Source organism: Eurypyga helias, unplaced genomic scaffold (genome assembly GCF_000690775.1).
Source record: "Eurypyga helias isolate BGI_N326 unplaced genomic scaffold, ASM69077v1 scaffold5345, whole genome shotgun sequence".
Classification (NCBI taxonomy): domain Eukaryota; kingdom Metazoa; phylum Chordata; class Aves; order Eurypygiformes; family Eurypygidae; genus Eurypyga; species Eurypyga helias.
Genome location: NW_010249406.1, coordinates 31848 through 52807, shown reverse-complemented (window position 1 = coordinate 52807; position 20960 = coordinate 31848). Strand labels below are relative to the sequence as shown.

Below are 20960 nucleotides of genomic sequence, written 5' to 3'. Positions count from 1 at the left end.
CTAGAAGAATCCTGGGTTTGTTGTCTTTGGATGTGAAACACTGCTTGATGTATAAAGGCCATTCTCAGGTTATTATTGGAAGCATATTTTTTTTGGAACAGGAATTTATTTTTAAAATGGCAGGTATAGAAGATATGATAGTTTGGTGAAAATCCATGCTCCTATGTTAGTAAGGGAGCTATTTGCCATTCTGACAATGGTGGAATTTCAGTCTCAAAACAAGAATCATGTTTGTAGCTTGCAAAACACTCTGGGATCTTTTTATTTTTGTCTAGTCACAGGGAGAAAGGATTGGAAACTGGGCAACCTAACCCTTGACCGTGTCATTTTCCTATCTTCCAGCCTGAATTTTCAGTGTTTCTTGGTCTGCTGTACACTGAGGTACTCTGAGGAAGCTGTGAAAATGGGAAGCTTCTGTGGGTTAGCTGGAATAGGAGTGCATGTCAAGCAAGCGTTTTCAAAGCTCCTTACATCCAGAAATCCTTCACCTGGCCTCATTGACTTTAAAAGGATTCTGCATTCTCCCAGGAGCTAGTTGGTTTCTTAGCCCAGCTGGGAGTAGGTTTCCAAAGAGTTAAACATCACTGGGGAAGCGTATTTAGATACATGTTGGTACTTCAATAACAGAAAGAAATGGACTGCCTTAATGTGAACATTCCCAAAGCTGCATGCTTCCAGAGTGAGATAAGAGTCCAGGGAATGTCAGGGAGGAAGGAAAGGAGCAGATGCCTCAGTGTGCTCACAGATTCCATCTAGCTGTAAAGAATCAAGTCGCTAAAACTAAACTACTGTAATCTGCTTCTTACTGACTAGTTAAAGCAAACCCTGCTGGCTCCTGTGCTAATTCCCTGTTCCTTTCTTGCAGGTATCTCCACTCCTGGGAATGATAACAGGGACACTCATCTTGATATTTGTACCTGCTGCTAAAAGAGGAAATGTTGAACAACTTGGGGGACAGCTGAAGGCTCGGACCTCATGGCTGAGAGACATGAAAGCACTGATTAGAAAGTAAGAGTGCTCTCCTAAAAAGCATGCTTTGCCTCTAATGCTTCACTGGAACATCCAGTGGCCTGTTCTTCTTAGCCCTGTGAGACTGGAAAGTGGCAACATGCAGGGAGTTGCAGGAAGCTTGGTCTGTGGGCTTAGGAATGAAAATCACAGTTACATTTTCATGAGGTATTGACAGCAATGACAGTGATGGTTTCCAACGTTTGCTCTAACCTTTCCAGGATTCAGATCTAAGAGAGTCTCTGCTTTGTTTGGCTCACACTTCAGACAAATCGAGGCTTTTGAAGTAGTGAAATTGCCGTGTTCCTGTATTAATTGTGCCACTGTTGTTCAGATGCTTAAATCCTTTTTCTTCCTTAAAAGAGCTACTCTGCTGAGGGGAAAAAGAGAGTTAAATGCCATAGCAATTTAAGAGGTGAAAACACACAAAAGCTTGCACTACATGGCAAGTTTAAATACGTATGTTTCTACAACGACATGTGACTGAATGCACAAGCACAGAATGCACTTGGGTGCTTGTATATGTGCATAAAAGATCACATGCTCACTCACGAGTGTTTAAGCAGCTGCACTTGCTTCCCTAAAACTTGCCTGTGAATGTGCAAGTACTTGCACTTGTGAATTCAGTGCTATATTGGAATTACGATGGGAAACTTGTGCTGTCTCATTTTTAGACCTGCTGGCTAGAAGGCCTTCCTGGTATTGTCATAGAATCATAGAATCATAGAATGGTTTGGGTTGGAAGGGACCTTAAAGATTATCTAGTTCCAACCCCCCTGCCATGGGCAGGGACACCTTCCACTAGACCAGGTTGCTCAAAGCCACATCCAGCCTGGCCTTGGACACTTCCAGGGATGGGGCATCCACAGCTTCTCTGGGCAACCTGTTCCAGTGCCTCCCCACCTTCTCTGTGAAGAATTTCTTCCTGATATCTAATCTAAACCTCCCTGTTTTCACTTTGTACCCATTACCCCTTGTCCTGTCACTACAGGCTCTTGTAAAAAGTCCTCTCCCAGCACCCTTGTAGGCCCCCTTCAGATACTGGAAAGCTGCAATGAGGTCTCCTCGGAGCCTCCTCTTCTCCAGGCTGAACAAGCCCAATTCTTGCAGCCTTTCGTCATAGGAGAGGTGCTCCAGCCCTCTGATCATCTTCGTATCCAGTATCAGAGGACTGTGAAGAGTGATGACTGTTAATTTATCAATATTTATATATTCCTTAGTTTGTTAGTTTATCCAAGTAGTAATTATATGGTGGCATGGATGGGGAGGGAGAATTGAAACTGGTAATCCAGGTAAAGAGGTGATATTACAGTGAAAGCCCTGTAATTCATACATCATGTCCTAGTGACTGAGTACTGATTGTCTTCTGAAACAGTCCCATGAAAAATGGTCTCTCTATCAGTGCAGCATGGAAGAAATATTCCATGCCTCTCATCCTCGATTGATTTGTACCTTGTACTGTCTCTGCCCCTTGGCAAAGAGAGGTGGGTATTATGGAGGAACACTGTTTTGCCACTGAAGTTCTGGCTCCCATCCTGGGACTCCTGCTCTTTCACTTTTCCCACTAAACCTTCTCGTGGTTTTGCATCTCCACAGCCGCAGCTACGTGTTCTCATCGCTGGCCACCTCAGCAGTCTCCTTTGCCACAGGGGCTCTTGGCATGTGGATCCCTCTCTACCTTCACAGAGCACAGGTCGTGCAGAAGACAGTAGAGACCTGCAGCTCACAGCCCTGCAGCACCAAAGATAGGTGAGATTCATACTCCTCTGCTCTAAGGAGGGGAAAAAGGGGTGGGGGCTTATTTGCCAAAGGAAACAGGCAAGTCCCATGGAGTCAAGTTACTAGAATGTCTGTAATTTCCTCTAGGTCTTTGCAACAATGATAGGAAATGCTGCGATTGTAAACTCGGGTTTATTTCTCTTCTTTTCTTCATTGCATGAAGTCAGACCGAGCGAGAAGCAATGACCTCAGCTCTGTCTTAGTTCCCAGGCTGTAGTACAAAAGTAAAAGAGAGACTGCTGTCTTTGTCTCGAAAGATGCTTGGAGAGCTGAGAGAGAATTTGGTTTAAGACCCACGCTGTTTTCTGTGACAGCACCAGAGTCATCTGGCAGATTGGGTAGCCAAAGTGGTGTCTGTGATTCAGGATTCCCCTAAAGTCTGCAGGGACTGAGACCGAAGACTTGTTTCTGTGTGAGGGAGGACTTCACGGTGTTTCCCTGCTCCGTACACTACTGTGTATGCTGAGTCTTGCTTAAAAATTGTGCAGAGAGCTGAGACGCTTTGGTCTGGATTGCTTGATGTTGCACTGCAGTTTGGTTTTTCAGTCCCAGTTATACATAATATCACTTGCAGCACATAAGCTATGAAAAGTGAGTCATTGTTTTGTGCTTTACCATGATGGCACAAAACATCAAATGCTAAAAAAGGCATTTCTCCAGGTGAATAAAAGATACAAACCCCTGATTTTTTTCAACCCTTTTGCTTCTCAGCTTGTGAGGGAAAAATAACATTAGGAAAACCTTCTTGTTCTAGCTGACACAATCCCATCTCAAGTAAACTACTTAGTGGTTTGGAGTACCATCAACTACAGCTCCCAGCAGGCAGTCTTGGTGTATTCTGCAAAAATGCAGTGAGACTGCCCATCTGCTCCTTGCAAAGAGGAGTTTTCCACTCCTGGATGACACGTACATTTTGAGCTGCCCTGGAGCTACTGTAATGTAGTTGCCAAAGACTCTGTAATCCAAATCCCACACATACAATACGGAGAATCCTTGACAGCTCCTAGCTCTTTAAATTTAAATTAACACATTTCAAACGTGTAATATAACAGCGAAATAATCTAACTGGGCTTCTTTGAAGTGGTCTGAAAGGAGTTAGAAAGTCAGAGTATGTTGAAAGTCACTGGTATTTGGAGTCTTGTTAGGTTTCTTTTCCCTTAAGGTTCCTAGTGCCTGCTCTTTCCATGATTTCCCATTACATGTGCAGGTTATTACTTAGTTTTGGGCATACACAGTTCACTTGATAGGAAGCTCGGTTCCACACAAAGAAGCAGTATGGGCCCTTTGCGTGTCTTTGTGGCTTGATCAAGGCTGAATTTCATCTGCTGTGTTTTTCTTAATTTCAGGGGAAGAGTGCTAAAATCACAAGCACTCAGCAGGGAGCTCATTTGTTGTATTTTAAACTTGCAAAGTCAATGTGCAGATTTCCATTAGTCAGTTTACTAATAATTTATTCAAAGATGTTTTTGTGAAAAACTCCAAAATGTAACTGTCTCTTTTTTTTCTTTTTTCTTTTTTCTGATAGCTTGATCTTTGGCGCTATCACTTGCTTCACTGGTTTCCTCGGTGTAATCACAGGGGCTGGAGCAACCAAATGGTGCCGGTTAAAAACCCAGCGAGCTGATCCTCTTGTCTGTGCTGTTGGCATGCTAGGATCAGCCATCTTCATCTGTCTGATCTTCGTTGCTGCCAAGAGCAGCATTGTGGGAGCCTATGTAAGTATAATCCTTTGCATACGCCAGTCTCTCTCTCCCCCAAACTCCTTAGAAGACTGTGTGCATTGTCTCCTGCAGGAAGCCTGAGATACTGGTCTTGCATTCCCCCTCTTCCATGTCCTTCATTTTGCCCCTTGGCATTTTGGCACTATCTAGATGTGCCTGGAAGGAAAGTGATGTCTCAACTTCTTATCCCCCTGCTCAGTGTCACCAGAATTTAGAGCTGGGTATTTAGCACAAGCAGGGAAACCCACAGTTCCCTGCCTTTGGGTTGTTCTGTCTATACCCCTATCCATACCTCTGTCGCTCTTGCCCGTTTTTTTGGTACAGGAAAATTGGCCACTTCCCTTACAGTAAGAGAGCTGTAGCTGCAATGGTACCAAATTATAATTACAGTGCAATTGGTCTGTGGGCATGCTTTTGGCTACCTATATGTGCCATTAATTTCCATAACTAGATAGCTTGTTGCAGACCAGTAGTAATTAACATGTCATTTCAATTTGTTATCTATATTACTGTAGCACCTGGAAATCCTAGTCATAGCCCAGGAACCCACAATAGATGCTGCAGAAATGCAGATTAAACTGTGGCCTCTCCCAGAGTGTTTCTAATCAAAGTATATAAGAAGACATCAAATCCAGACAAATAGGCTGAAGGGAAAAGGAAAATCTGAAGTATAATAATCCAGCCTCAGGCTAGAACCTTGCTTTCAGCAGAGCAGAAATCCAGTACACTGAACGGGTCCCAGGTTCCCGTTCAGTGTAGTAGAGAGAAGCCTGGGGCCTGGCAGAAGCTTTGGAAGGGAAAGCTTGAGATGAGTGGTGTGGTGGGATAACTCCTGAAAGCCCACCCTTAGCTTCCTCATGGCAGTGCCCACTCCACCCAGCAAGGAGAATTCATTTGCAATTAACCATTCTACTGTGGTTCCTTGTTTCTCTATGTTTCTAGCACCAGCCTAGCCCTGGCTGTTTTCTGAGCATTTCAGTAGCTGCCATCGTTATGGGGAAACACAAGAAGAAAGAGTGATGGTTTAAAAACATTAAGGCAGAACCAAGAATTTCTACTCTGGCTCTTTACAGAGTGCCAGAAGGAGTCTCGGTCCTTTGGTTTGTGGCGTGGTCTGGAACTCACCTTCGATTCAGTGATCAGCAGGACAATGGTCACCTCAGGCTACCTGTGAGATGGTGTTACTGGTTGGCCAAGCATTAACCCTCCGTTCATCAGCAGCCGTCTCCGAGGAGAGAGACCTGTCCCATCCCTCGGTCTGCCCCTCCCCTCCACCTCTTTGTGCAGCCAGGCCTGAGATTTTCTCCTTTCTTAGACCTGATGACAGTCGTGTTTGTTAGTGGTGTTTAGTGTCTTTATGAGGACAGTTCTCCCTTTCAAAGCTGGAAATACTTTTTTCAAAAATTTTGGTCGTTGTTGGTCTCACTTTAATCTTTTTTCTGTTTTGGTTGTTTTTTTTTTTTAATAGCCATGTGACTGTTCTTCATTCTACAAATATATAAATTTGGATGGTATTATTTAACCAATCTTAGAAACAATTTATTTTATTATGCATGAGCAGTAAATCTAATAAAGAGTCAATGATTTGCAAAGGAAGTTACATCTGCATATGGGGGGTATGAGGAATATAAGCCTGTTTGCTGATGCTGCTAGGCTGATGCATATATTTGCTGCAGGTAGCACTGCCTCTACGTAGCCCTAAACATACTTACTCTGCTGCTGGAAACCTGGTTCACTGAAAGCAGATAGGAGTCTACAGGTGCCAATTGGGGAATCTATAGATTCTACACGACAGAGGACAAGCTGCTTATTAACTTTGTTTTAGCTCTGCAAAAATGAGTGTTCTTAGCTTAGAAAGGGTCGGGATGGCTTAGATCATTCGTGTTGGTACATCACCCAGGTTCGATGACCTGTGGCCAAGTCATAGGCTATACCTTAATAGAAAACAAGGGCACAACACCTGTTAGTGGTGTTGTTTGGTGTTACAGATGCTAACCCCTCTGAGAGAACAGGTCTGTGTTGGAGCTACCAGTGTCTCATAACACAAGGTATTGTCATGGTGGTGTTTTTCCATGCCATTCAATGCTGTTGCAATCTTAGAGACCTCCAGAGTGTTTCATTCCCTTGCATTTCCCTAGGAGATCTCTCTTGCAAGGTTGTGCGGTATAGCACTTCCTCATTAGTGCCTGGCTTAAGTCTCATTGGTCCAAAATGAAGGAGAGACTGTTCTCTGACTCTGGAGTTGGAACACCTAAGTATGGTGGACAGCATGATGGACTAGGTTACCTTCCTTACCTCCAAATCCATGATAATAGCTTGTTCTGGAAAGAATACAGTAAAATGTGTGGGTGGATTTTCTCATGTCTGATAGCTTCCTTGACAGCTGTGTCCTGGCTCTCATCCTGAAACAGCCAGGGCAGTTCCGTGAGTTCTGTATGGCTGTGAAAGGCAAGAGCAATGTTCTGGTCTGTTCCCCAACGTGGTGGTGGTTCTGTACTGTGACTGTCCTTAGACTTCTGCCATTGATCACACTGTGCTGAAATTGAAGGGTTAATGGGTTTGGACCCTTCAGTGGCTCAGAGCCTTAAAAATATCACTTCCAAGCATTTAGATGGGTCCCCATGAGATGATGTTCTCTCACACTGATATGGTGGCTACCAGATCACCATCTCCCTCCCTACTCTAGTTAACAGTCAAGTTCTTAATTTCAGCTGATACCAACGTCATCTTAAATGTTTAGCACTCCAGCGAGAACCCACAGAGCTATTGCTTTTTAATTTCTTGGCTTTTAGGGTTTGGGGTTTTTTTGAAAAGACCTACATATCCTTTGGCATGGTCGACTTGTCCCTTACAGGCTGTCAACTGTCTGCTTCCTTCCTCCCCTGAACACACGTACTTTTTCTCCCCTGCTCAGTCCTGTCTTGCAGGTGGTTTTGGGAAGCTGCTGTTCCAGTTCTGTAACAGCCACTCCTACCTGGAGCAGGTAGACACACTTTTTTCCATCCAATCTTTTCATACTAATCCAGTAAATTATTGGCAGTGCTAGAAGTGGCTGTAAAGGTGGAGTAAAACAGCTTTCTGTGTCACTTAGCTGCCCAGACACTTGTAGTTCTCTTTTACTGTCTTGCTTGGCTGTGTAGTCCAGTCAATTCTTGTAGGTATTTTGTGTGTTGTAGTCCAGCTCCTTAAAACAGTGATTTGCATATCTTCAGGTCCCACTCTTTCTGAAATACCTACTCCTTGAAATGTTGGTTTTCAAAGCTGTCTCCTGAAACCTGTAAAAAAAAAAAAAAAGCTGTACGGCATCACCCTACTCACACATTTCAACAGCAGATTTTAGACTAGTTTAAATCTCCAGATGACTGGAGAGAGATGCTTTGCCTTCCTTTTGACACTGTTCCAAGTTCCTGTGGTACCTCAGTTTCAACATTTATTTCAGTTCCTCAAAGACATTTTACCATCTTGCAGAAACAGCAACTCCCAGGGTAAAACCTTACCACAGAGCTTTTACAGCCTCTGAGGCTCAACTCCAGGGGCTTTCTGTTGACATGATGCTGGTGACTTACCTACTCTGAGGCACCGACATTGCCCAACACTGAGATGGAGTTAAACTTGCTTCAAATTCGAGAGCACGTGTGGGAGTCTTACCCACCATTTCAAAGAGAAGTACAGATAATGAAGATGTAGACAGATACGCACTCTGCAGATTACCATGGAAGGAGTTCATAGCCTGCTTAGATCTTGCTGTGAGAGCTGCTGGTGCGACCATTCCAAAACCTACTTTACTTACCATTTTTGTGAATCAAAACTTGCTAACTGGCTGCATAAACAGAACACTCGAGGGGGGCATAAATTCTGGCAACTCATCACAGGTGAGCAACTGGACACCAAGTGGAGATGGTGAGATCTTATATAACACCGCTGGGCTCAGAAGAGGATATATCTGTAGAGCTGGAATCTCAGTGTAAAATGAGGCTTTGCAAAGCGTGTGAGGAATCAAAACCGTGACCATTTCAGGAGCTATTGATCTTGTTCTGGAGGCTGCCCTATTTGCAGTAAGCATCCCTAGAGCCTCTCTCCAGCAGAAATGCCACATATCCTCATATGCCCTTTGCAGGGAACGAACTCATTTTTATAAATCCCCCATTAGCAGCTGAAGGACAGACTTTTTTTAACGCCAGTACCTTTTGTCCTACTTTTTGATCTTCTTGTTCCTCTTTTACCAATATCCACATATTAAGCGGGTGTTTCATGGAAACATGTTGGATGAAATACACATTCAGCAGTTCAAAACTGATGTGCTCTGAAGTTTGTAGCATTTCAGTGATTTATTTATAGGCCTTTTGCTGAATTCCTGCAGAAGGGGACAAGTTTTACTTGCTGCATGTAACCGTGTGTGTATGGAATTTATATAACCTTAAGGCAAGCAGTTGCCTGTTTGCAGTACTGTATGAACAGGCAGGGCATGTCGATGCCGCCTTCAGAAGTGTGATTACATCTTTCCCAAGTTCAAGTTAATCTATCCAGCCACAGAACCCCAGCAACAGCACCTGCAAAGCTGTAGTAGGACAGATTTCAGAGCGGGTCCTGGGAGCCCACCTGGGACTCCGGTACACCCACGCTGCATGGCACATGGCTTCACCTCCCGTCAGCACCTTGATTCATTGGATCTGTGTTTCTCAGCTTGGCAGTTGTCATTGCCAGTGAGAGTTCCAGGCAAACCAGTGGACAGTGGGAAAATGGAAAGATGATCAGAGGGCTGGAGCACCTCTCCTATGATGAAAGGCTGCAAGAGTTGGGCTTGTTCAGCCTGGAGAAGAGGAGGCTCCAAGGAGACCTCATTGCAGCTTTCCAGTATCTGAAGGGGCTACAAGGGTGCTGGGAGAGGACTTTTTACAAGAGCCTGTAGTGACAGGACAAGGAGTAACGGGTACAAATTGAAATCAGGGAGGTTTAGATTAGATATCAGGAAGAAATTCTTCACAGAGCGGGTAGGGAGGCACTGGAACAAGTTGCCCAGAGATGCTGTGGAGGCCCCATCCCTGGAAGTGTCCAAGGCCAGACTGGATGGGGCTTTGAGCAACCTGGTCTAGTGGAAGGTGTCCCTGCCCATGGCAATGGTCTTTAAGGTCCCTTCCACCCCAAACCATTCTGTGATTCTATGATTCTATGATATTTCCTAACTGACCAGCTGGGCCATAATGACTGGCTCAGCCACCATCACAGAGGAAGCAGATCCAGTCACAAAAAGAGGGGATAGAGAGGGAGAGTGTCTGGGGAACAAAGATGATTTTAGAAACAAATAGAGGAAGCTTTCTGTAGGTCAATGCATAAGACTTGCTAAATAAGGCAAAGTATTCCTGGCAGTGACATGATGGTCTGGGGGGTTTAGGCAATCTCAGCTGGTGTGTGGGAAGGACAACTGTAGTGGTCACATCAGAGCCATAGGTGCCAATCCTGCAGTTCCTCCTCCCACCCCAAACTGTGCAGGCAGCAGAGAGCAGGGTGGTGGCCATGGCTGTCAGAGCCCCTCAGAGCTCACAGGAACACCACGCAACAGCATCCATCTGAATGTTTCCTCAGGGCAAAGCCTACCCTCTATTTCTTGCCAGCTTTGTTTCATTAATGAATTGTAGCCTCTTTGACATAACAAAAGCTGAACATAAGGCAATTAAAAGGGGAATCTTCATGTACCAGAATCCAAATCTCCATAGCTGTCATCTCCAACTACCAATAGGGATTCCAGGAGTAATGTTTTTTCTCTAGATGCTACAAAAATAAATGGTCTAGTTGGGCAAAAAGCAACCTTTTGGGGGACATCTAGTAAAGGAATTTTGCTTGCCTTCTTGCTGGCAGGAAACTGGGGAGCTGGGTTTTTACATTTCTGGTTATTTACGTAGCACTTTACCTATGCATTCTGCTCTTCATCATACACAAAGGAAGAGGGAAACCTGTGTGGAAGATTTTCCATCCGTGTTTTTTCGCCCTGTTGAACCTACGTTTTTTCATTAAGTTGTTAATGTGCAGCATAAAAGAAAATGTTTCATGATTGAAATATGGGTTAAAAGCTTTTTGATGAAGGCAGCGTTCCTCCTGAAGTTGTGTCACCCTTGCTCCATTAGACCCAGTTTGATGAACGTTTAATGATGAGGCCAGGCTAAATTAATTTCTCCTCTTGATCATTTCCAGTTCTTCCAACTGCTTTGTTTGTAGAACTGTTTAATGAACTGTAATCAGGAAACTGATTTGGGATAAAAATAAGAAAACTGAGCAAACCAGGCTCCTCTTACCCTACCTCCCTCCCATCAAAAGAGGCTTTGCTCCATCTCAGTTTCCTGATGGGAATCCCTGCTTGGCTCCGTTGTACCAGCCCAACCGAGAAGGCACTATGGGAATGGATAAAGTGAGGAGGGATTATCAGAGGTGGAAAGGATATGTGGTGGCTGTTCATACCACACCAACACACAGAGAAGCTCTCATCCCACTACCCACACAGGGTTTTTAATGTATCTCGTTGAGCACGTGCAGAGTCAAGAGTTGTATTTCACCGTAAAACACTGATGTTGCAAAACTCATACTTAGGTCCTGTCCTGACTGTACGTAGGTATTACCAGACCTACGTCCCCCTCAAAAAAGACAGCAATATGCTAGCAGAGGAGGGAAGGGATCTTGCACATAGTGGGTAGAGAACCTCACTTGGTTTGCTACAGAGGTTAATGCATAACATGCTTCCTAGCGATGAAATGACTATGTTTTGGGGAGTTGTGGCCTTCTTGCCTTTTCTAACTGGCTTTTTGGAACTGAATGATTTAAGTATGGAAGCTCAGGGTTGTCTCTTCTTATTGCCTTCTCATATTCTTCTGTTTCCAAGTTTGTCAGCCTTTTATTTAGCTGCTCTGTAGGTTATAAACAGTTTACACTAATTAAGTTGCAGGCCAACCTTCTAGAGTTCTGATAAAAATCTGTAGTTTTCTAATATCCAGGATAAACCACAACAGCAACCAGGAGTGTAGTGTGTACAGAGGAATCCTTTGAGCAGGTTTGAGACAAATAAACAACAAAGGAAGTTTGTGACAGGTTATTTTTCCTTTGAATGTCAACTGAATAAATCTTCTCCTTTTTGTGTGTTTTGTTACAACAGATTTGCATTTTTATCGGAGAAACTCTTCTGTTTTCAAACTGGGCTATCACAGCAGACATACTAATGGTGAGTGTACTTTGAAACAGCATATTTCTCTTCTGGTGGCCAGAGCAGTTTGTCAGCTTGCAAGAACAACCTGAAGTTCACAATTTCTTATAAATGCTTAGCCCCTACTTCAGCCTGTTCTTTTTAATTTTTTTTTTTCCCACTTGCTGAAAAAGAAAATGAGGGAGAGAGAGAAAGAACAGGGAGAAAATGAGGGAGAGAGATTCTTCTTGTCCTTTGTTCTGAGTGCCAGGGAGAGGAGATGCCCAGAAACGACACCAAGTATTTGTGCAAAACTCCACATGCAAAGAAATCACCCAGCATTTTCTAATAGTCAGCACATTAGTGGATTTTGTTATCGATAACTCAGCTTTGTCCTGCAATAGGAAATCCTTTCCTCCCTCCCTCCCTCCTCTGCCCACAAAGGCAACTATCTACCTCTCTCTTTGGCTTAACTCCAGCAAACCTACCATTCAACACACACACAATACAAAACCACCTCTGGGAGAGGAGAGAGGAAAAGAAAGTATAAAGAATGTTTGGACTATGTCCACCTTGTCCAAGAGGAAACTGTCAGGGATTTTTCACCTCGTGTCCTTCATTTTCCATTCTTTCTCCACCACAGACCTTTTTAAGTCTTTCAAATCAGCAAAGCTGACATCCGCAGCTAGATTTTCATATGAAGTAGCCTGGACGTTGTTAGAGAGCCTTGCATGTTATGTAGATGCTTCTGACGGAGACGTACAGAGCCTATCAGACATGCTGTATATTGAAATCCCATCGTGAAGGAGGCTGTTTGTTGCTTATTATATGAAAAAGAAAGAAACTAGGGCACAGAACCATTACAGGACTTGCCCGAGGTCTTTTGGCAGGTTGTTGACAGAACTAAAAATACAATCAGTCTGGCATCAATGGAAAACTCCCTTGACTTGTATTTGTTGCTTATGCAAACAGCAGTGTGAAAACAACCTGGCTCAGTATGCCGAGATGTAAAGATAATGGGTTGATATATTGATTCAGCAAAGAGCTTCTGCTTAGGTTTTGAAGTTCAAGGTTGTGCGTGTGTTTGAAGGTAGCTCTGTAGTTTCCCGAACTGCGTTGCCTGATGAACTTTCAATCTTGAACTCATTTGTGCAGAGAACGCTTTGGGAGGTGGGGTGAGGGTGTTAATTCCACTTCTCTCAGATGTGAATGAAGCACAGGGAACCAAAGGTTGTCAGTGTACTTCAGTAGCATTCGATAGCTTTTAATTACCGAGGTTGGTTCCTCCTACCAGTTTAGTGTGATGAAGTTCTGCATGGACTGAGGGGGTGTTTACTCTGTGCTTACGTGGGTTTGCAGCTTGTGCTGACTTCCGGGTTGCTGTCTTCGTTCATTCAGTGGTACCTCAGCACTTAGCCGTGTGCTGGCTGAGTCGAGGAGGAAATAGTCCCGTACTCGCAGTTGCTCATTGCTGCCTCCTGCCAGACCTCCTGCCGCATCCTGCCTTTGGCTGTCCCGTTCGCAGCCCAGAATTACCTGACTGGCTTGAATAGCAAATCTTTTATATCACGGCAGCATTGGCTGAAATAAGGGCCATGGAGTGCGTCGCAGTCCTCCAGCAATGAGGTGGTGGTCATCTCTGCTGCCGACACAGGCAGCTGGAGGGAGGGTACCTGTCGGACGTGTTCAAGGTCCTCCAGAAAGTCTGTGCCAGAGAGGGAGCTGAAACACGACCTATGTTGTCTCAGGCTAACCCCAAAAGACACTTCTCAACCAGCTATTTTGTTATATCAAGGTACTAAGGATGCCATCCTTGTCCCGTTCTAATTACTGAGATCTTTTAGAGTTGATTTCAGTGTGACTTAATTGTCCTGTAGCCGTTTCATAGTTTTTGTAGAGTTTGCCGCCCATCGTTTGTGACCAGCATCCTAGAGCCAGTTGTGTTTTGTGGGAATGCCTTTGCACTGTTTGTGGTGCTTTAGTGCAGAAGAACTCCGTAAGAAATGATTGGAAATAATTAGAAGGAATTTCTTACTTCCAAAACACAGGAAAGAAACTAAACCCATGTTTTAAAAATGGGATTTTGGTAATTGTTGCCAACTCTTAAGCTAGCTATTCTCTTGTCTGCTTAGACAAAGGAACTGAGTGTCATATATAATGCCCAGCTTAATGCATTATCAGCACGAGTGGACCTGTGAAAGTGATGTACAAACGGATGTAAACATCCCCTTAGATCAACACAGGCCTGTAAACAGAGGGTCTGAAGTGCATTCACATTACCCAAGAGGCTTGAGAGGGTGTTTAATCAGACAATAGGTGAGAGCCTGGGCTATAACCGTGTTTGACAGACAGCTTTAAAAGAAGCCCTAGCCAGAGAAAGGTGCGGATGTGCTTTAGCGAGATGAACTTTAAATGTTTGGCCAATTAATTTCTACTGATTACTATTTATTTGGTGTAATCAGAAGTGTGTCTGTTCTTGCCTGAGGCTGGTAGAAGAGTTTAAAAGCATTATTAGCGTAAGCCTAACAACGCTTTCATCATATACATAAATATTATTCTGTTTTCATGGATAAAAAGCTCTCAATACTGGCTGAACACTGTTCCCACTGATTTCATTATGCCACAAGTCAGGCGTTGTGGAAACTGCATCCCAAATGGTTTAGCATAGCTCTCCCAAGACCTACAGATCTCATGACTGCTGAAGAACCCTATCTTCTGGTAAGCATCTTCAGAGGTTTTGCTAGTTTAATTTCCTTGGCAAAAGAAGGTTGTTTGCTTATTATCTTCCAATTTAATTGTTGGCTCTTTGTAGCTTTGGGCTTCCATTGCCTCTGCCGTTGTTGCCAGTGTAGCGGTCTGTGTGCAGCTCCTCAGAGTGTCTGCAGTAAAGGGTCCTGAGTGCTGGGATGGATAAACTGTCAGCACTGCAGAATCCACTGCACTGCCTGAGATTTTAAAGGGCTGATATTTGTTCCAAATGCAAATTTGTACAAAACAGGCCTTATTCTCCTGAGCACGACTCTCCAGATCTCCTCCCAGGCACATGCTCAGATGGTGCTTAGGGAAGAGGGGAATGTTTCTTATGGAGCATGCTAATTATGAAACAGATTTTATTAGCCATCTTTGCAAATTGGCCTCAAAATTACCAGAACCCCAAAGTAGCATTAAAACTGCCTTGTAATGGCAATAATGAATGAGCTGCAGTGCAGCAGGCAAGCGTGTAACATTCGGAGACTTGCTGAGTGCTTGGGACTTTGTGGAAGCTGCTCCTAGTAGTGGGGTTTTTCCTCCATAGCACACCTCAAAAATAAAGATGATGGGCAGAGGCTTGGTGGCATTTCTGTGTAAGAGCCAGTAGGCAATTTGAAGGGTCTCAGCTACTGCAGTCATGATGTCTGTAGGTCTTTGCTAATAAAAGCCATCCTCCAGTTTATCCGGAGCCCTCATGCACATGCAGACAATGCTCTGCCTATTTATTTTTTAAAAACATTAGTTCTTCTTAAATGATCACGAGGTGCCATGGAGGAGACTATGGAGGAGACTAGCCTTGATGTTTTGCTGCAGTCAAAGACTTCCTTTAGGCTTTAAACAGGCATAGACTGGTGCTCAGCTGTGCTGTGGGCATGGAGGAATGTTGCTTTTGTTCTGATTACCTTCCCTATAAATAAAACCCAATTCTTTATGTAGTAGAAAATACTGCCCTATTTTTACAGGTGAAGATAAATAGCATTTCCAGAAGTTCTCATTGTTGGTTCTCTCAGTGTGCCTCCAACGTCAGCAACCTGAGTGCTGTGGTTAGATTTTTAGGCCGGGTGCGGAGAGCCTTTGACTGACGGTACACAGCCCTCTTCCAACGCTTGAGCACAGCCCTGACCAGGAAGGATGTGCCAAGGGGCATCTCTGCAGGTCTGTGGGCCAGGGGTTGCAGTGGATGTCCGTGTTGTGCTGTGATTTAGAGACCAGGTCAGCCTCCTTCTACTTCATCTCAAAAGTATTTTTTTTCCAGGCTGGTTTCTCTGGATCACAGCTGTTGCCTTTTCTGAACAGGAGTTACAACGGGGCACCCAGATTATGTCCAAGCTCTGTCAGTGGCTGGAACGGAGTTCTCTTTGCCTTTGGTGCTGAGATGCCACTACATGATGTCCTGAAGATTTCTGTCTGACCCAGAAAGGGTAGCAAGTTCTCTGAGAGTAGAGTTTTCTGTCAAAGATTAGACATGAGGACTCACCTCTTTTCTACGTGGCCTTTCTGGGAGTAGGGTGATCTCTCCTGGTTCTCGTATTTCAGACCAACTCATTCTGCTGGTTTCACTGCAGGAAGGGATGTGAGGAGTAAACCATGGCCTTTCTGAACTTCTATTTAAAGAGGAGAGGTTTGCCAAAGCTGCTTGGTCAGCCTCCCTGCCCAACCCCGGTGCTGCCTGCCTCTGAGCCTGGCATCAGAGATGAGCCAGAACAATCCCACGGGCTTCTGCCACAGCTCCTGCGGATGGCTCTCCCACCTCCGGTTTCTGTGGGATGTCCAAACCAGGCCATGTATGGTTTGAATTTAGGTCTATTTTAGTAGCAAAATGCCCATTTAGAGCTGTAATTAACTGCTGTCTTCCTAGAAGAGTAGATAATGTGTGCGGCCAACTACTTCCTCTCCATCAGAATAAAATGCTTTTTAAGCAGCGTTGGGGTGGGGGTTTGGTTTTTGACGCTTTTTTTGGTGTGTTTTGGAGATGCTGGTTTAAGCCTTTTTTTCTTATCAATCTCTTTTTAGAGGAGGAGGAAAAGTCTCATGTTCATTTCCTTCCTGCATATTGGGTTTTTGGTTTGGGGGGTGGTGTGCTGTGTGGGTGGTTGTCCCTTAAATTGCAGACTACATTTACTAAGTTTTGGCACTTTATAGCACCCAACTTCTTTAGCTAGGCAAACTGAAAATATGGTGCAAATTGTCTTGGTACTTGCAAAACTACATGTGTGCATAACACAGCTCTACATGCAAAATTATGTATAGTATGTGTGTGTGTGTTGGTGTGTATAGATTAGAATCTTTTAGGTTGGAAAAGACCTTTAAGATCATCAAGTCCAATTATTAACCCAACACTGCTCATACCACCACTAAACCATGTCCCTAAGCTCCTCGTCCACACATCTCTTAAATCCCTCCAGGGATGGTGACTCAACCACCTCCCTGGGCAGCCCGTTCCAACACCTGACAACCCTTTCCGTGAAGGAATTGTTCCTAATATCCAGTCTAAATCTCTGGTGCAACTTGAGGCCTCTCACTTGTCACTTGGGAGAAGAGACCGACCCCCCTCCTCTCTGCACCCTCCTTTCACATAGTTGTAGAGACCTATAAGGTCTCCAGGCTAATATAAATATATTAATATCTTTATAAATGTAAATATAAATATGAATTATATATCTAAATATGAAGTATAAATATATGTATGTATGCACACATAATGCAGGTGTCATTCAAACTTCTTTCTCAAATTGACATCAATTCACTGCCACTCCCTGAAAATAATAAGTTTTGAATAAATTTGCCATTTCCTTTGGCATTTTGCTAAGAAAATGGATAAAACATACAGCCAGGGAAGCTTTCTCCAGATTTATCAACATAAACTTTATAGAAAGAAAAGTATTTTAATGTAAGTTTAAGATTCTGTGTTTCACAAGTCTGTGCAACTCTGGACTCCTGAATTAGGTAGAATTTCACTACTCAGGTGCCTTTTCTCAAGCAGCTCTTGCAGAACGCTTCCCCCTTGCATCTCTGTGAACTGGGGCCAGGTGGGAAGAACAGTGACTTTTTTTCCTTCTGTCTAATCTATCCAGGTTGCACCCATTACCCTGCACCTTCGGGGAATGGTAATGGATTGAGTGCCTCTCCTGCTGGTTCACAGTGTGACCGTCAGTGTGTTTCTGTGTCTCTGATGAAGCCTAGACCTTTTTTAGCTCTTGGGATTCCTGTGAGCCTTCAAGTCTGATCTCCTGGGTGCAAAGGGACAGTATCTAACATCCGCAGCCCGGCGGCTGCTGTGGATCTGATCATCCTCTGCGCTTCTGTTGCACAACAGGAGTTTAACAGGGTTCCCATTTAATATGTGACATCCAAGGGCATTAGCAGTGTGCGCTTGCAGTTTTGTCAAACCAGTAATGAAAGAACTGGCAGGTCATTCTGGAAGCACATGGTAAAACCCTAAGGAAAAGCATTTAATCTAATTTCACCCATCATTCCTAATTGTCTCTGCTTGGATTGAGATGATCATTCTAAAGAGACATCAGTTCTCTCCTAGTGCGGATTTTCTCAGCACCGTTTCATTTCTTCCCTTATTTGATGGCTAACTCTTCCGGCTGCAGACGGGGCAACTCACCTTCCCTAAGAGGAAGCGTTAAAGCACTGAAATAGTGCTTCAGACCCTGCGCCCTGAGATACGTCACCTTTGAGCAGTGAGTTCTCCTCCCTCAGACAGCTAAGGTAAACTCATCTCTGTGTAACTCTAGCTGGGGATATGCCGGTCCTGAAATGTCACATTCAATTAATTAATGACTTCAGGAAAGGGTTGTGAGAACGAGTTGAAGGCTGGGAAGGCGTGCCTTCTAAAGAAAGGCTGAAGGCAGCCCGTCAGAGAAAGTGGACAAGTAAAAGGGATCGTGATGTACAAATAGCTAAACAAGAGGGTCATTCCTGGCAGGGTAGATGGCTCTGCAGAGCAACGGGAAAAGGCAGAACAAGGTTCAGTGCTTAGAAGTGGAAACAAAGCTCCCTTGGATTTAGAGACTCATTGACTTCTTCGTTGCTTACAGCCTGTAAATTGAAGACAGGATCTATTTCTACACCAGGAGGTGTGGGCTGGATGCAGATGTTCTTAGCCAGCTTCTTTCACGAGTTTTATGCAGGAGGCTTTTTTCTGCTCCTAAATTTGTATTACAAAATTAAGGTAATTCCACAGGATGAGGGTTTGTTGGGTTTTTTTCTTTCTTAATTTTAACGCCCTTCCATGGTCAGGGCTCTGTTTTCTCTGAGCTCTCGTCTCTTATGGGGGAAATAATTTGTGTTTTCCACTGATCCTGTGTAGTCAGACTGATATGGAATGACCTGGCTGAGGCTGTCACATCCTGTTAGAGGAGTGGAGACCAAACTGCAATATCTTAGCTATGGAAAATCTTCCTAATGTGTCTTTTGTGATTCTACTCGTGAAAAGTGACAATTTTTGAGAAAAAAAAAATTAAGTGACTAGTGATGGAGTGGGAAGGGAGGATGTGTGACCTTTTATACCAATGTGAATTGCTTATGGTTTAGGGAAAAAAAGGTATCTGTATTATGGAAAAAACACAATATCCCAGGAGACAGCAAAGTCCTCATGTGGAAGGCTGGCGACACTGAGCAAGATACGTGCTGCAGGCAACCTCCACCTTCGCTCTCCCCTCAGCCAAGCAAAATACAGGCTGAGAGCAACAGCAGAGTGTCTCATGGCAAAGTTGTTACTCAAACACATGCATTCAGTGCTGCTGGAGAGGAGTGCTGACTGGACAGAACTTCCTTCCCTCCACGTCTGCCCTTGGGGGCACCGGAAAGCCAGGAAGGGCAGCAGACCTTCCCAGTTGCTTGAGCCACCCATGGACTGGACAGTGGCCGTGTCTGCTGCTGACACTTGGGGGCTTGTTTACTTTGTGCTGACCTGGGCATAAACTGAGCAATACAAGGTGCTTTAGTTCAGTTTCCTTACGTCTTTGGTTTTTTTCTTTCCCCTTTTTCTTTGCAGTATGTGGTCATTCCGACACGGCGTGCAACCGCAGTGGCCTTGCAGAGTTTCACTTCGCACCTCCTGGGAGATGCTGGCAGTCCTTATCTGATTGGATTTGTAAGTGCTCACAGCAGGTTTTGGCAGGGTTGCCTGCCCATGTTTGGTTTTGTTTACTAACTGCTTATGTAAAATGCCGAGTGAACCGGGAATGCGAGGGAAGGAAGGGCTGCATTTATGAGCAGAATGGGAAGTGGTGCAGTGCAATGCAACTTTTTGACACACTTGTTGCCTGTGGGCTACAATTCAAACTCGAAGGACCTCTTGGACACAAGAAGTGAGCTTCTAAATCCTTTCAGCCTAGGGCATTGGTAAAGCTTATAGACAGCTCTGGAAAGGGAGAGTGGTTGCTTCTGCGATGCAGACATCGCTCCTTTAGAAATTAATTTGGAACGGAGTCTCGTGAGTGTGTTGAAGCGTTAATCTGGTCTCATAAACCAAATATCTGTTGATGAGTAGCAATACGCAGCTGTTCTGACCTGCTGATATTTTGAACTTGTTTTGTATGATAATAAATGATAGTATAAAATCCATGGTGGGGTGGGTGTGTATGTTTTGGGGCTTTTATTATTATTCCTTTCTGGTGTGTGTGCTATGGATTTTTATTAGTAGTAGTCCTTTCTATTCCCGCTGCAGTTGTTGGCCTTGGATAGACTGGAGATCTCCCTTATTACGTCACCATTATCCTGGTGCAGAGCAAAACAAAAGACCTTGCTCCAAAATCAGAGAACATTCGCAGTTGAAAATATAAGGCCTGGGAAATTTAATGAGGAAAAGAAATCTAGATATACTGGGATAATTTCTTTCCCTTGCACCCTTGTGTGGAGTTTGATGTATTGAGTTTCAGAGACCACAGATCATCCCTCATGAAATAGAGTAGCTTCCATGTAAAGCCTTAAGTGGCACTGCTCATGTTGTGTTGGAGGTGCTACAGTTTTCCGGTGATGTAACTGGGATCTTCACTAGGCCCATCACCTGATGTGCTCTTCCAGCACAGCACTGCTGTGTGCGCTGTGGACCTTTTTTATTTTTAATATATGTCATTTCTCATCTGTTCATCCCATAGACACTGCTGTGTGTGCCTATACATATTTATTTATATATATTTAATTTTGTATATATATCTCTTTAAATATATAAATATTTACTCTCGAATGCTAGCTTCCAAAAATTATGTAGTTGCTCTGTATCCCTCTGAAGCATACATGAGGAGACAGATACAGACAATGCTGAACAGGCCAAAGAAATGGGAAATGTCTCAAGAGAATAAGAATGTGCAATTTGCCTTACTCTTTATTTACTTCAATGTTTTGGGCATCCAGGGAGAAATGATCTTATTTTAGTAATTATTTGAATGTGGCAAGAACAAAGGAATCGCTGGAAGAGAGTGCTTTGTGCAGGGCAGGTGACATGGGGAATGTCAAGCAGGAGAAGGAAACAAGTAGGCCAGCGTGCTCGGAAGGCAGGCGCCCGCGACGCGCGGCAGGGG

General features: G+C 44.1%; 1 protein-coding gene across 1 annotated transcript in view; it reads left to right on the top strand.

Moving 5' to 3' along the window:
* The window catches only part of SPNS2 (spinster homolog 2 (Drosophila)), an 83786-nt gene that overhangs the window by 51582 nt on the left and 11244 nt on the right, over positions 1–20960 (top strand). Inside the window, exons 6-10 of the mRNA XM_010151334.1 lie at positions 866–1008; positions 2605–2757; positions 4313–4502; positions 11650–11715; positions 19433–19531. Of these exons, the coding sequence (XP_010149636.1) occupies positions 866–1008; positions 2605–2757; positions 4313–4502; positions 11650–11715; positions 19433–19531 (651 nt within the window). The remainder of the gene's footprint in view (positions 1–865; positions 1009–2604; positions 2758–4312; positions 4503–11649; positions 11716–19432; positions 19532–20960) is intronic.